Source organism: Berghia stephanieae, chromosome 14, assembly GCF_034508935.2.
Source record: "Berghia stephanieae isolate SIO BIC M18660-M18661 chromosome 14, UCSD_Bste_1.3, whole genome shotgun sequence".
NCBI classification, from domain to species: Eukaryota; Metazoa; Mollusca; class Gastropoda; order Nudibranchia; family Aeolidiidae; genus Berghia; species Berghia stephanieae.
Window position 1 is genome coordinate 17,879,013 of NC_088373.1, and position 15,000 is coordinate 17,894,012.

Consider the following 15,000-nt stretch of genomic DNA (forward strand, 5'->3'; position numbering starts at 1 on the left):
GGGAATATCAATGGCAAAATGTGAATATCTGGCCAAACTACTTAACGAACACGATATTGATATAGCACTTCTCCAAGAAACACATCTAAATGACAACTCACCCCCCTCACGCTATAATATCAGCGGCTATTCCGTAATCAATAGACAAAACCACCCAAAGTATAGAATAATCACTTATGCAAGAGCCCCAGATCAAACAACAGACCTAGGTGGCCACACAGAGCAAAGTGGTTCGCAGAGATGTACAATCAAATTTGGTGATACAGAAATATCAAACATCTATAAACCGCCTAACACCGAGTGGACTAACCCACCAAAAACACCCACCAACCATCCAGCCATACTGGCAGGCGACTTTAACAGTCACCATAATGAATAGTACCCTCTCCCTGGACCTGAGCATTGCAAACATAATGAACAAAACATTCTCAACACACAAAGACTGGTACATAAACAGCGGTGTCCTAATTACAATACAAAAACCAGGAAAAACGAAAGGACCCGTAAACAACCTGCGCCCAATAACATTACTGAATACCATAAGAAAAACACTGTCAACTATTGTCCTCAACAGAATTAGACCGAAAATAGAAAATTATCTATCACATAGCCAAAGCGGGTTTCGCCAAGACCAAAGCACATCGGACGTTGTATGGACACATAAATGGTTGGCAGCAAAGGCACTCAAAGAAAACATATCCATAACAATAACCGGAATCGATATGTCCGCAGCCTTTGATACGATCGACAGATGAAAACTTTTGGAGATATTAACAGAAATAGTAGACGAAGACGAGCTCCGAATAATCCGATTTCTCCTCAGCAACACAAAGATACAACCAAGGATATACGGGGCCACAAAACAGACGCAGTTCGAAAGTAACATCGGGACCCCCCAAGGAGATAGTCTGAGCCCGATTCTGTTCACAATATACTTAGAACACGCTCTGAAAGAAGTTCGAAAAGTCATTCCAAAACCAACGACTCATATTGAGAATGCAATCCCTAGAGAAATCGCCTATGCAGATGATGTCGATTTTATTGGATCAACACCAGCAAATATAGACATCATACAAAATACCCTCATGAAATATAACCTCCAAGTCAATGCCAATAAAACCGAATTTACAACAATATCGAGGAACAAAGAGGAATGGAAAAGAACAAAGAAAGTCGGCTCACTAATTGGAGACACCGAGGATGTACAAAGAAGAAAACAGCTATCAAACGCCGCACTCAGTAAACTCACCAATGTATGGATTAGAGGTGACAAAATAAAGAAAAAAACCAAACTGAAACTGTACCATGCTCTTGTAAAACCGGTACTTCTGTATAACTGCGGCACTTGGGCGTTGACAAAATCCGAAGAAGAACATCTGGATGCCTTCCATCGCACACAGCTAAGAAGGGTACTGGACATCAAATACCCAAAAAAGATCTCAAATGAATCACTCTATAAGATCACAAAAGAAAGACCAATCTCCCTTGACATTTTACAACAACGATGGCAACTTTTCGGTCACATACTACGCAGGGACAAAAACATACCAGCTAACCAAGCCATGTCGGGATACTTCCAAAAACACGGGAACCTTTTCAGAGGAAGACCGAACACAACACTCCCTGTGATCCTAAACAAAAACCTCACAACACTTGGACAAAGCATTAGTCTCATAACGGCAGGGGACCTTGAAAATCTGAGAACCCTAGCAGAGGACCGGCAATATTGGAGACACCTCACACAGGAAATACTGGAAACAACCAAGGCGACCCGATCTTTCGGTCGAGACGCGAAAGGCATCTAAGTCAGTAAGTCAAGTCATAATGAATGGAGATATAAAAACAATGACGAAGCAGGAAATGAACTAAGCGAATGGGCAAACCAATGTAACCTAAAATTAATCTACAACCCAAAAGGAAAGGGAACCTTCAGGTCAGCCAGATGGCAGAGTGAAACTACACCTGACCTCTCATTTGTATCTAAAGACTTAAACCTCCCACTATCCTCAACAACAAGAGAATTACTAAACAATTTCCCCCATAGCCAACATCGCCCCATCATCCTCACAACAGGCATTAAATTGCCAATGATGAATTCCCTACCAACTCCTCGATGGAATTTCAGAAAAGCCAACTGGCAGGAATTCTCAAAAGAAATAGACAAGACCTGTAAAAGATTAGAACCTAAACAAGAAAATATACACAGGTTCACAAAATTAATTCTAAAATGTGCAAAAAGAACAATCCCAAGGGGCTTCAGAAAGCGCTATATACCGTGCTGGTCAGAACAGAGTCAACATCTCCTGGAAGAATATGAAAGAACACAGGATCAAAGCACAGCTGAAGAACTATTACAATCACTTGAAGAGAACCGAAGAAATAGATGGATAGAAGTAGTAGAAGGCTTAGACATGAGCCATTCAAGCAGACACGCATGGCAAACCATTAAAAAACTTGATCCAACTCCACCCCAATCAAAAAGCGCTGCACCTATCAAGGTAGATGCTATTGCCAAAGAAATTAAGCAACGTGGACAACACAAGCCAAATAAAAAATTTGAAAAATATATATTATATATTGTTGAATACCAGAAAATACTAACCACGCAACCAAATACTGGTATTTTCTTATCCATTCCTGTGACATGTCAAGAAATAGAACAGGCCATCAAACATGTAAAAAACGGTAAGGCTGCTGGTATTGATGGAATATACCCTATGATAACCCATCTGGGTCCAGAGGGAATTCGGTGGCTAGCAGAGACAAAGAGTGATATCATAGAAAAGGGCACCTACCCAAAAATCTGGAAACACGCCAAAGTGATTGCAATACTAAAGCCTGGCAAAGACGCAACAGAACCATCCAGCTACAGACCCATCTCCCTCCTCAGCTGCCTATATAAACTTTTAGAAAGAATTATTCTAACAAGAATCACCCCATACATCGACCCAATCATACCTGTCGAACAAGCAGGTTTCAGGCCAAACAGAGGAACAACAGAACAAGTGTCTTGCATTAACAACACACATAGAGTCTGGATTCGAGAAGGGACTAAAAACTGGAGCAGTACTGATAGACCTTTCCGCTGCGTATGACACCGTCTGGACAACAGGACTAATGTATAAACTAGCAAAAGCCATCCCTTGTAGGAAAATATTAAAGATTCTCTCATATATGACCAACACTAGACACTTCCATGTACTTCTAGGGGCAAACAAAAGTAAAGCCTATAAAATAAGAAATGGTGTACCACAGGGCTCAGTCATTGCACCAACATTATTTAATGTTTACATCAATGACATGCCAAAAACAAGATCACACCAACTTGGCTACGCTGATGATTGGGCTCTCACTTGCCAATCAAAAAACTGGAAAGAAATTGAAAACGAATTGAGCCATGACACCTCAACCCTCAAAAGTTACTTTGATAAATGGTACTTAAGAATGAACACCACCTAATCAGTGGCCACGATTTTCCACCTGAACAACCAATTGGCAAATAAACCCGTCCAAGTAAAAGTCGGTAACACAATACTACCAAACGACGATAACCCCAAATATCTTGGAGTCACTTTCGACAGACAACTAACGTACAGAAAACATCTCGCGAACTGTGCAATAAAGTCGAAAAACGAAACTGCCTTCTCAGAAAAGTTGCTGGCATATCATGGGGAGCATCACAAACAGTATTGAGGACAACAGCGCTTGGACTCTGCTATAGTGCGGCTGAGTATTGTGCCCCAGTATGGACAAGGAGCTCACATACAAACAAACTTGACACCAAATTAAGAGACACCATGCAAGTGATAGGCGGCTGTATAAAAACCACACCAACACAATGGCTCCCAGTTACCAGCGCAATAGCCCCTCCACACCTAAGAAGAGCACTGTCAAATCAAAAAGAGCTAAACAAGGCCCACTCAATATTGGCAATAAATACCCCCCTGGCAAAAATAGTAAAAGACCCTCCACAAACAAATCGACTTAAGTCCAGAAGACCCTTCCACAAATCCGGAATAGAAAACCTTGACATCACCACTGCCTGGACCAATGAATGGCAATTAAACCTGCCAAAAAATGGACAATTCATTACCAACCCCACTCTGCGCCTTCCTGACTTTAAAACAGCAAAAAGAAAACACTGGGTCACCACGAACCGACTTAGAACCAACCATGGCCGCAGTAAAGAAAGCCTCTATCGATGGAGACTCATTGACTCACCAATCTGCCAATACTACAAAGGGGCACGCCAAACCATCGATCATCTGGTCCTGCAATCCCCAGTAACAACGTTAGAAGGGGGGTATGAGACGATCTTTGAGGCCAGAGATGACCTGACATCATGGATCGGCAAACATAATCTGGAGGTGTAGCCATACGCTACTACTACTATTTTAATGTAAATAAACGTCAAACTTGTATTGACAGAACGAAATCGACGGCACTCAAGTCTTTGTTATTGATTTTAAGCAGCAGTTTTATGAGTAGTCCTCACTAAACTGTATTAATCCGTAGCCTTCGTAGCCTGACACTGAGACTGTAGCCATCGTAAAGTTGTAGCCTGCCACTGAGACTGTAGCCATCGTAGCCTGAAACTGAGACGGTAGCCATTGTAAAGTTATAGCCGGACAATGACCAGAAAATGATGTCAAAAGGCCAGTCTTTTGCCGCAAAAGAAAACAAATCGTGAGTTGTATTCACTAGTTCAACCAATGAAATAACTTGTTTCCTTGAGCTCTACTAACGACAACTCACTAGACGCTACACAAACCTAAAAAATGACGTCAAACTGCCTGTCCTAGAGGGTTCTAGTGTCAGGCTATATGTTAACGATGGATACGCTGAGACCCAAAAGGACTGGTCTTTGGACGTCATTTTTTTTTTTTTTTTGCATCGCCTAGTGAGTTGTCGTTAGTAGTGCTCATGGAAACAAGTGGTCCAATTGGTTGAACTATTGAATACAACTCACGATTTGCTTTCTTTTGTGGCCAAAGACTGGTCTTTTGACGTCATTTTTTGGCCAGTGTCGGGCTAAAAGTTAACGATTAATCAGATTATAGATGATATGCGCTTGGTTAAGAAACTCACAACATTGCCATCCGGAAATATAAAGGACCAACACACAAAACTATGTTTAACCTTGAACGTTTCTAGTCTGGTTAATACAGTTTAGTGAGAATTACTCATAAACATGGATGGCGAGAGATAATAACAAAGGCCTGAGTGATGTCAACTTCGTTCTATCTATAAACGTTCAAGTTACACATAATTTTGTGTGTTGGTACGTTATTTCCGGCTGGCCAATTTTGTGACCTTTTTGGCTGAGCGCAAAGTATCAATCCATTTATGGAAAATCCTGTCAAACTATTCTTACAATAAAGTTAATTTCAATTGTCACAGATAACCACGGCTCTCGAATAGTCGTAATACTGTAAAAAATGTCAGTAATTGGTAAACATAGCAAACTACACAGGTTTTACTATCAATGACATTTGTCTAAGTAAAATACCCACTGTTCTAGCGCTTGATCAATGGAACCAACACAGAAAACTATTTGTAAACTTTTATAATATGATCGAGAAAATCATGTGATAACGAATCACCTTATGGCGGTATAAAAACAATAACATTCATCAGAGGTTGATTTCATTCACGTTATTGTTTGTAAATAACCAGCCCTATTTGGGGGTGTGTCACAAATTTCGTGTTTTGATTGGTCAAAAATATACTGTTCAATTAAGCTCAAGGAGGGAACATCTCGAAAAGTTGAAATATTTCATTTAAATGTGACCCGTTGTTTGAAAGTTGTATTATGTTATGACGAACGGGGTGATGGAAATTGGAATTCAGAGCGACATTACATAATAGAAATATTGAGATTAATTAATTCTATTCATCAAGGTGAAGAATAAAAACCATTTCATGAATTGTCAAAAAATCCCACCTAATTTTTTATTACGTATCATTTCAAACTAAATTTACTTTTCAGTTTTCGATTCATCTCAACATATTACCGTTTAGATACGGTGGGTTACAAATCAAAACTCAATGAACCATGACACGGCTCTTAGTTCTATTATTATGTCACCGTGTTATCCTGGATTTTCGCCTGTTGAACTTTCGTGGCGACTGGGTGAGGATCTCATTTCTATGGTAAAATATCACATTTTATTTCATATGGGTAAATATAGTAGTAGTAGTAGTAGTAGTAGTAGTAGTAGTAGTAGTAGTAGTAGTAGTAGTAGTAGTAGTAGTAGTAGTAGTATTACGTATAGTAGTAGTTAGATAGGTAGTAGTTAGCAGTAGTAGTAGTAGTAGTAGTACAGTAGTAGTAGTAGTAGTAGTAGTAGTAGTAGTAGTAGTAGTAGTAGTGTATAGTAGCAGTAGTAGTATTACAGTAATAGTAGTAGTAGTAGTAGTTAGTAGTGTAGTAGTAGTAGTAGTAGTAGTAGTAGTAGTAGTAGTAGTAGTAGTATTAGTAGTAGTATAGTAGTGTAGTTAGTAGTAGTATAGTAGTTAGTATAGTAGTAGTATAGTAGTAGTAGTAGTAGTAGTAGTAGTAGTAGTAGTAGTAGTAGTAGTAGTAGTAGTATAGTAGTAGTAGTAGAGATAGTAGTAGTGTAGTGTAGTAGTAGTAGTAGTAGTAGTAGTAGTAGTAGTTAGTAAGTTAGTAGTAGTAGTAGTAGTAGTAGTAGTAGTAGTAGTAGTAGTAGTAGTAGTAGTAGTAGTTAGTAGTAGTAGTAGTAGTAGTAGTAGTAGTAGTAGTAGTAGTAGTAGTAGTTAGTAGTATAGTAGTAGTAGTAGTAGTAAAGTAGTAGTAGTAGTAGTAGTAGTAGTAGTAGTAGTAGTAGTAGTAGAGGTAGTAGTAGTAGTAGTGTGTAGAAGTAGTAGTAGTAGTAGTAGTAGTAGTAGTAGTAGTAGTAGTAGTATATAGTGAGTAGTAGTAGTAGTAGTAGTAGTAGTTAGTAGTAGTAGTAGTATAGTAGTAGTAGTAGTAGTAGTAGTAGTAGTAGTGTAGTAGTAGTATAGTAGTAGTAGTAGTAGTAGTAGTAGTAGTGTAGTAGTAGTAGTAGTAGTAGTAGTAGTAGTAGTAGTAGTAGTAGTAGTAGTAGTAGTAGTAGTAGTAGTAGTATAGTAGTAGTAGTAGTAGTAGTAGTAGTAGTAGTGTAGTAGTAGTAGTAGTAGTAGTAGTAGTAGTAGTAGTAGTGTAGTTAGTAGTAGTAGTAGTAGTAGTAGTAGTAGTAGTAGTAGTAGTAGTAGTAGTAGTAGTAGAGTAGTATAGTAGTAGTAGTATAGTAGTAGTATGTATAGTGAGTAGTAAGTAGTTAGTAGTGAGTAGTAGTAGTAGTATAGTATAGGTATATAGTATAGTGTTAGTAGTCATAGTATAGTAGTATAGTAGTTGTATTGTATGTCTGTGTTTAGTAGTAGTAGTAGTAGTAGTAGTAGTAGTAGTAGTAGTAGTAGTACTAGGCCTCGAGGTCCAAATGACTCTTGCTGAGAATTGTGTGATTCAGTCATGGTCGATAATTATAGCTGCTCTCTCCATCCATGTTGTTAATTGTTTCCATTGGTCACTGTCCTGGGCTTTTGAGTTTTGAGTTTTGAGGCTGTCAAAACCTTGCTGTGATTTTAGTACGTAGGGCACTGCAATATTTCTTATTTTATATAACTATACGTGACAGTGAATGACATAATCAGTCCGATGGTTAAAAGGTTTGAACTGATATATTGTCAAGTTTAGTTGGAAAGTCAATTTTTATCAAAAATAAGTTCTTGTCATAAATGATTAAACAACCCTTTTTGTACATTTCGGGAAATTTTAAAATTTAATTTCACTTTTAAATATTGTTTATAGCTAGTCAAATTTTAGAAAGTATGAAATTTGATTAAAGTTGCTGGATACCTTCCCCATACATCTGACCATAACTTCATGAAAAATCATCCGATTTACTTCAAATAAAGATTAAAATGCTCTGATGAACATATAATCCTTCAGAAAATGTGTACACCAGTGGGTAGTGAACCTGGGACTGGGTTTTGGCGGGTTTAATAAAAAAAATCAATTACATTTTTTTACGAAACCCGCCGAAACCCGACAATATACTTATGGAAAGTATGGACATTTTTTTCAGAGATGTAAAAATATAGACAAGATTATTTTAAAACAGGTTTAAATTTTGGTAGGCTTTATTTATTACATTATTCCTTTATTTTCAATTTATCAATTATTGAATTTATTTATTTGTTAAATGCATTATTCATCAATTTATTTACTTTTTTATTTAGTTATTTATTTACCTATTTATTTATTATCATTGTCGTTATCATTATTATTAACATCATCATCTATTTATTATTATTATTATCATTATTATTATTATTATTATTATTATTATTATTATTATTATTTATTATTATTATTATTATTATAACAAGTAAATAAAATGATTAAAATAAAAGTTTAACAAACAGTAATAGACAGACGGAATTTTAAATGTTGATAACATTTTCTTTATTACCCCAATTGGGATTTGAACCCTCCATCTTTAAGTTCAGAGTCAAACAGCTTAACCGCCATAGTCACTACACTTTTGTGGACTTTTAATCATGTCTATTTAGACATTAATTTTTTAAAATTTGAATGCCACTCTTATTTTGATGTTTTAAATTATATGAATTGCACAATAGCAGAAATTAAAAAGTAACAATCAAAATATTTTGACAACTTTTGTTACGAACAAACCGGGCTGTAGGTAACTGCACGTGTTCAATCTGGAAGTAGGTCAGTAGTTTGTTTACATTGCCACCGAGATTGTCTCACTCTCACTTTTAACTCTACAAAAAAAAGTTCCTTATGGATACTGAATAGTGATTTTGCACTATTCAGTATCTGATACTGATTAACCACTTCGTTTGTGGAATATTTCTAAGTCCGTAATATGAAGATTCTTAGTATGAACTTTCGGCATACTAAGAAAAGTGCAGCTCATAGTGAAGTAGAATGCAAAATAATCTCGAATCAAAAGGTAGAATAGCATAGAAATCCAGAAACACACTGTTTTATACCCTCTTGTAATCTGTTCCCACAATTCCTTTCACCAAAGTTCAGTCTTTACGCTCAAATAACATCGTACGCCTAAATAATAAATACCGACTATAATGTAATGCTTTTATCCCCAATACCAAGTAACACCGATCAAAAAAAAAAGTAATTTTCTAGTACTCAATATAATAACCAATCCATTAACTTGGGACGTGAAACTGTCCTAAACCATTAAATATTGACCAAGTTTCACCGAAATACATGATTCTTAAATTTATTCAATTCATTTGCTGGAATAAAATAAAATAAACATAAATAAATAAAATAAATTCCTTTTATTCATCCCATAGGGGTAATTTGTCTCTAGGGTCTATTCCGTGGGAAGACTGGAATAACCGATGCGTCAGCCCCACTCAACGCCGCAAATTGAGCTAGGGCGAGGTGACTTGCTCAAGGCCAGACAGCTAGGCGGCGGGTGGTCGAACTCGGTACCTTTCGGGTTCGAAGCAAAGACCTTACCGTTGAGCCACACTGTCCTCATAATTGATCGTGATTTCACTAGAATTCTCGTAAAACCTTTTTGCATAAGCTTACTCTCTTACAGTATTCAATATTATTTGTGCCACAAGACCAACTCGTCCTTCAAATCTGGACCGATTCAAACAACCCTCGTCTTGTCAAAAACTCCCACATCTGGCACTTTATTAAACTCATCGGGTAGAAAGTGGTTTTTTTTATTCTTTTGGGCGAGGGAAGGGGGGGGAGGGGGGGGTGGGGGAGAGGCAAGTTGAAGGTAATTTTAATCAGATATTGATATTTGAATAACAAGATGGTTTTCAGAACACATTTGTCACTACATGTTGTCTTGCAGTAAATGGTGGTAGAACTAGAAAAGATTGGAAAGATACCCGTAGAATTTGTTTTAGTCACTTATTTATAATACTTTGATTGAATCGGAGGACGCTAACATAATTATCAAAACACCGAATGGTTGATTCGATTTTGCTTTCAGCCTGCTCGTTTAGCGTTATTTCTTTAAGAGTCATAACTTTTAAACTCATTAATGTTTTTTTTTAATGTCTGTCACTTCAACGCGTTGAAGCAGAACATTTTTCTGAAACAGCGCTGTACCTGAAGAATGTGGTGAATATATATGATTATATCTGTCTATCTATCTATCTATTTCTCTATCTATCTATCTATCTATCTATCTATCTATATATATATATATATATATATATATATATATATATATATATATATATATATATATATATATCAAAACCATATGCCTTCAAGAAACGAAAAGACACAAAACAGGCAAAATCATTGAAGTGAATGGACAGTGGGGGGGGGGGGGCGTTGTCGGCTCCTAATATGTTAGACATGGCTACCATATCGGTAAACATACGGAATCATTCATGATAGGCTAGCAGTATTAAAAATTAAGAATTCTGCAAGTATATCAAATAACAACCGATCTTCAATTATAATCAACACTCGTGGTGCCCACCGAAGTATCAACAGTAATCGACGCTGATGAGAGAGAAAAAAATGAGATAGAAAACCTCATAAATAAACCCAGAAAAGAAGATGTCATGCTGGTGGGGGTTTTAACTCAAATATAGGCCAGAAATCAGAAGCTGGATGCTGTTTAGGCAACTAGTCCAAAGGCAAAAGGAATGATAATGGCCACCAACAGCATGAAATGTGTCTTATGATATCTGATGATGAGTGTAAACTAATCTGTGATGGTAGTAGTAGTATCGTTCGGCTACATTTCTATGTTCAAGGTATCAATCCAGGTTCGGAAGTCATCATCACATGTGTTGATGGTTTCAAATCCCCCATCCTGTTTTGTCTCTGGGCAATCTAGTACGAGGTGGTTTGCATCTTGTGGTGCTTGGTTGCACTTTGGGCATGTTGGTGATTCTTGGAGCCCCCATTTGTGCATGTTGGCAGCTGTTCTTGTATGTTTTGACCGTAGTCTATTTGCAGCTACCCTGTATTTTTTTGGTTGATCCTGTAGACCTGGGAGACTTTTACAGGGATCTTCAATTAGTTCCCCTTTTGTTTGGCTTATTCCTTTTCCATTCCTCGCACCAGGCTTCTTGCGTGTTGTAGTTTTCTTTCTTTGATAGGTAGAAAGGTGAACGAGATTTTAGTCTTGATGTTGGGGGCGCAGTTTTGTATATGGTTTGCAGAGGAGTTCCACTATCTTCTTCAGCTCTGGATATCCATTTCTGTGTTGCATCCTCTCTCCTCAAGTGGGGTGGTGCTATAGCGCTCATGACTGGCAGCCATTGTGTTGGGGTTGATTTCAGGCATCCAGTTACTATTCGCATCGAGTCTCTTAGTTTCACATCAACAAGGTGTGTATGGGCACTTCTCGTCCAACAGGAGCACAATATTCTGCCACAGTAGCAAAGGGCCAGGGTTGATGTTCTGAAAAGAGTTTACGATGCTCCCCATGCTGTTCCTGCCAGTTTTCTGAGTAGGTATTTTGGATTTTGATCAGTTGGTAGTGTTGTGTCATCAATCTTGATCATCAGTTTTCTTTGTGATTCCATGTTGTTAAGATGAAATGCAGTTGCAACTGTTTTTGTCGTTTTCATTTTTAAATACCATCTGTCAAAATACCTTTTCATGGCACTGGTGTCTTTGCTAAGAGTTGTTTCTATATCTTCCCAGTTTCTTGATTGGTATTCTAAGGCCCAATCATCTGCATATCCTAGTTTTGTGGAAGTTGTTTGAGGCATGTCGCTTATGTAGACGTTAAACAATGCTGGTGTTAAGACTGAGCCTTGTGGACCCCATTTTTTATTCTTCTGACTTTGCTGGTGTTGCCACCAAGTACCTATGGAAATTCCTAGGTCCTGTCATGTATGAGAGCAGTTTCAAGATTTTTCTGCATGGGATATTTTTTGCAAGTTTCAGCATCAAGCCACCAGTCCACACTGTGTCATACGCAGCAGAGAGATCAATGAACACTTAGCCTGTTTTGAATTTCTTTTCAAATCCATTTTCAATTAAGGAGGTGAGGGAAAGGACTTGCTCGGTTGTGCATCTATTTCGTGATGACAAACAAATAGTTGAAAGAGTTAAATACTTCTTCGAGAATAAGTACAAAGGGGACCAACATCTGAGCAGCCAAAGTAGAAAAATGGAGGATTAAATACAAGAAACGCAATCACGGTTATTAATCTGAATTGTAGTTTAATTAGCTCAAATAAATTTAAACCGGAACAAATATTTCAAAACCAGCGTACCAGTGTTACAATGAAAACACATTTAAGACAAATATATTGACAACAAATTAGAATTCAAGTGTTGATGAAAAAAACTGAACTCATTGTCTATTGTCTAATTTATATATACGTTCTTCACATCGTAACAGCGCTTATATATATATATATATATATATATATATATATATATATATATATATATATATATATATATCCGTGGTTCATTTAGAGTGTTGTGTGGAAGGCGCGTAAATGAGTAAAATGGCGTGCACGGGTGTATACGTTAGAACTACGGGACTTCCATCAATATTAATAATTGCACACACACACACACACACACACATATATATATATATATATATATATATATATATATATATATATATATATATATATATACATATATATATATGTGTGTGTGTGTGTGTGTGCGTGTTGAAAGAGAGAGAGGGAGACAGAATGAGAGAGAGAGAGAGAGAGAGAGAGAGAGAGAGAGAGAGAAAGAGAGCGAGAGAAACGGGGAGATAATCAACAAAACCTGTCATAACGACCCGCCAACTAGAATTTCAGATTGTTACCTTAGATTTGTATTTATACGCACCAAAGCTCATTTTAGAAAGCTAATCGACTTCGCCAAAGTTCCAGGTTTGAGAATTTTTGCCAAGATGATGGTATTTTAAGTAGATCGATATTTGAAGGATGAGTTCCCTGGCCAAATTTTGAATACGTACTGTTCCAGTGTACGGCAATTAACTGGTTAAGAAAAATTCATTCTCCTTGAAGACGCGAATAAAAGTAAACCTACGGCCCATATTTTGGACATTAATTCAATATTCAGTATCGACCTAAGACTGTTTCGTTGTTATTGAACACCAATAGGATTTCACTTCCGGCCTGTAAATTATGGTGAAAACTTCAGTTATCTAGAAAAATTAAAATGATCTATATATAAAATTCAAATTGGGTTTTCTAGAAAAATCAATCGAGTTAACAACAAAACTAGATTTAATGGAAATGTCTTTAGTCGTGGTCTGAAGAAGTAAAATTAAAACATTTTAAACGTTGTGGCTAGAAAATTAACCCTTCAAATATCGATGAATTGAAATGACGCTCATCTTGGTAAAAACCCTTAAACCTGAAACTTCAAGAAAGTACTTTGAGAAAATCCCAGGTTTGAGATTGTTTGATAAGACGAGTGACATTTTGATTTGTCGATATTTGAAGAATGGGTTTTGTGTCCCAAATATTCAAAATGTGTTTTTGTTCAGACCACTGAAGTATTCAATTTCAGGGTTTTTATGAACCACTCACGTGACAAGCCAAGGTCAGAGCGTCTTGACTCATGTCTGAAGTTTTATTGGCAACTTTATGGTAATTAGTGACGCGGTGGTTGTGTTTGTGCTAATAAAATGTGTTATTTGGTGTTCAATGTGCACGCTATGCCTGGAAGACGTGCAAATATCATGTTTTGTGTTTGTTCAAATTCATTCGAAGTCGTTCAACGACATACATTTTAAGCTTGACGCACAATCTCATCAAATAATCGGTTACAATGTGTGGACGTCTGAATGGGGTAAGCAAATTTATGTAAGAACATTCCATTAATATATCAATACAAGCATAGATGCCCGTTCAATGAACAGGGTGATAGGTTGAACAACAAAGAATTTAAAATTCAAGTGTTGATGAAAAAACTGAACTCATTGTCTATTGTCGAATTTATTGATAATTAAGTTCTTTGCGTCAAGATGACGCCGAGGCGTTTTTTACTTGTGCACGGAGATATATTTTTTGCATTCAAATTGTGTCTCAAAACATTTATAGTGGTAGATTAGCCGGTCGACAGTCTGAAATCACTAAATGGAGAAGATGGCAACGGTGGGGGCATATCTGTCGCAGACCTAATAAAACATTGATGAGGATTGTTCTGCGATGGACAACCCAAGGAAAGAGAAAGCGAGGCCATCCCAAGGTGACTTGGAGACGTACCGTAAAGAGGTACCTAAAAAATATAGGTCTGTCGCTCGAGATGGCCCCATGAATAGCACCTGACAGGACCAGGCGGAAATCCCCTGCATTGCCTCAAGTGTCAGCAGGCCAAAAGGATTGAGTGAGTGAGCGAGCAAACTCTGAAATCTAATAAGGGTTTTGCATTTTTAAGTCCAAATTTTGTTCACTACCAATTTCATTCTTTCACTCTATCAAGTCACATTTGTTACGACATAATATACATTATTAAAAAATCAGATTTATTTTGTACATCACAAATTTTGAAGAATGATCTTTGTTTAATTAATAAGAACATAAAATTGTGTTGGAGAGAGCTTGTTTGAGTTTGTTTTAAAAGTTCTGTTGGGTAAGCCTGCCATTGTGGGAAAATACTGAAAATGATCGGTAAGGAGAGAGTTAAGAATTCTTCATTTATTTCTATTTATGTCGTCTTCAAAAATCTATGACGTCATCAATTATCAGCATTTTTCATTTTTCAAGATAAACATATCGAGTAATCTATGGAATGAAAGCTGTCAATGAGTAGATTACAAACGTAACCCTTTGGAATATCAAACGTGTTCATCTTGACTGGGAAGAAACAACAAAAAGAAATAACTCTCCATTGTTTCCTGATTCAATAAGAGGTTTGATTATTAGGCATTGAGAATGTGAAAAACAAATCTTTTAAATACTCTATTATTAACTTAAAACTTA

The 15,000-nt window shown here is 36.9% G+C and overlaps 1 protein-coding gene across 3 annotated transcripts in view; it reads left to right on the forward strand.

Annotated features, from left to right (window-relative positions):
- Window positions 1-15,000, forward strand: part of LOC144959594 (uncharacterized) — a 40,163-nt gene that overhangs the window by 3,742 nt on the left and 21,421 nt on the right. Inside the window, exon 1 of one of the 3 annotated variants that reach the window (XM_078892214.1) lies at window positions 13,650-13,867. The exons of 1 other annotated variant lie outside the window; for it this stretch is intronic. In XM_078892214.1, coding sequence (XP_078748340.1) covers window positions 13,847-13,867 — 21 coding nt within the window. In that variant the 5' untranslated portion in view covers window positions 13,650-13,846. Of the gene's footprint in view, window positions 1-13,649; window positions 13,868-13,917; window positions 14,405-15,000 lie in introns of those variants that run through there. One more of the 3 variants, XM_078892216.1, reaches the window with a different exon arrangement.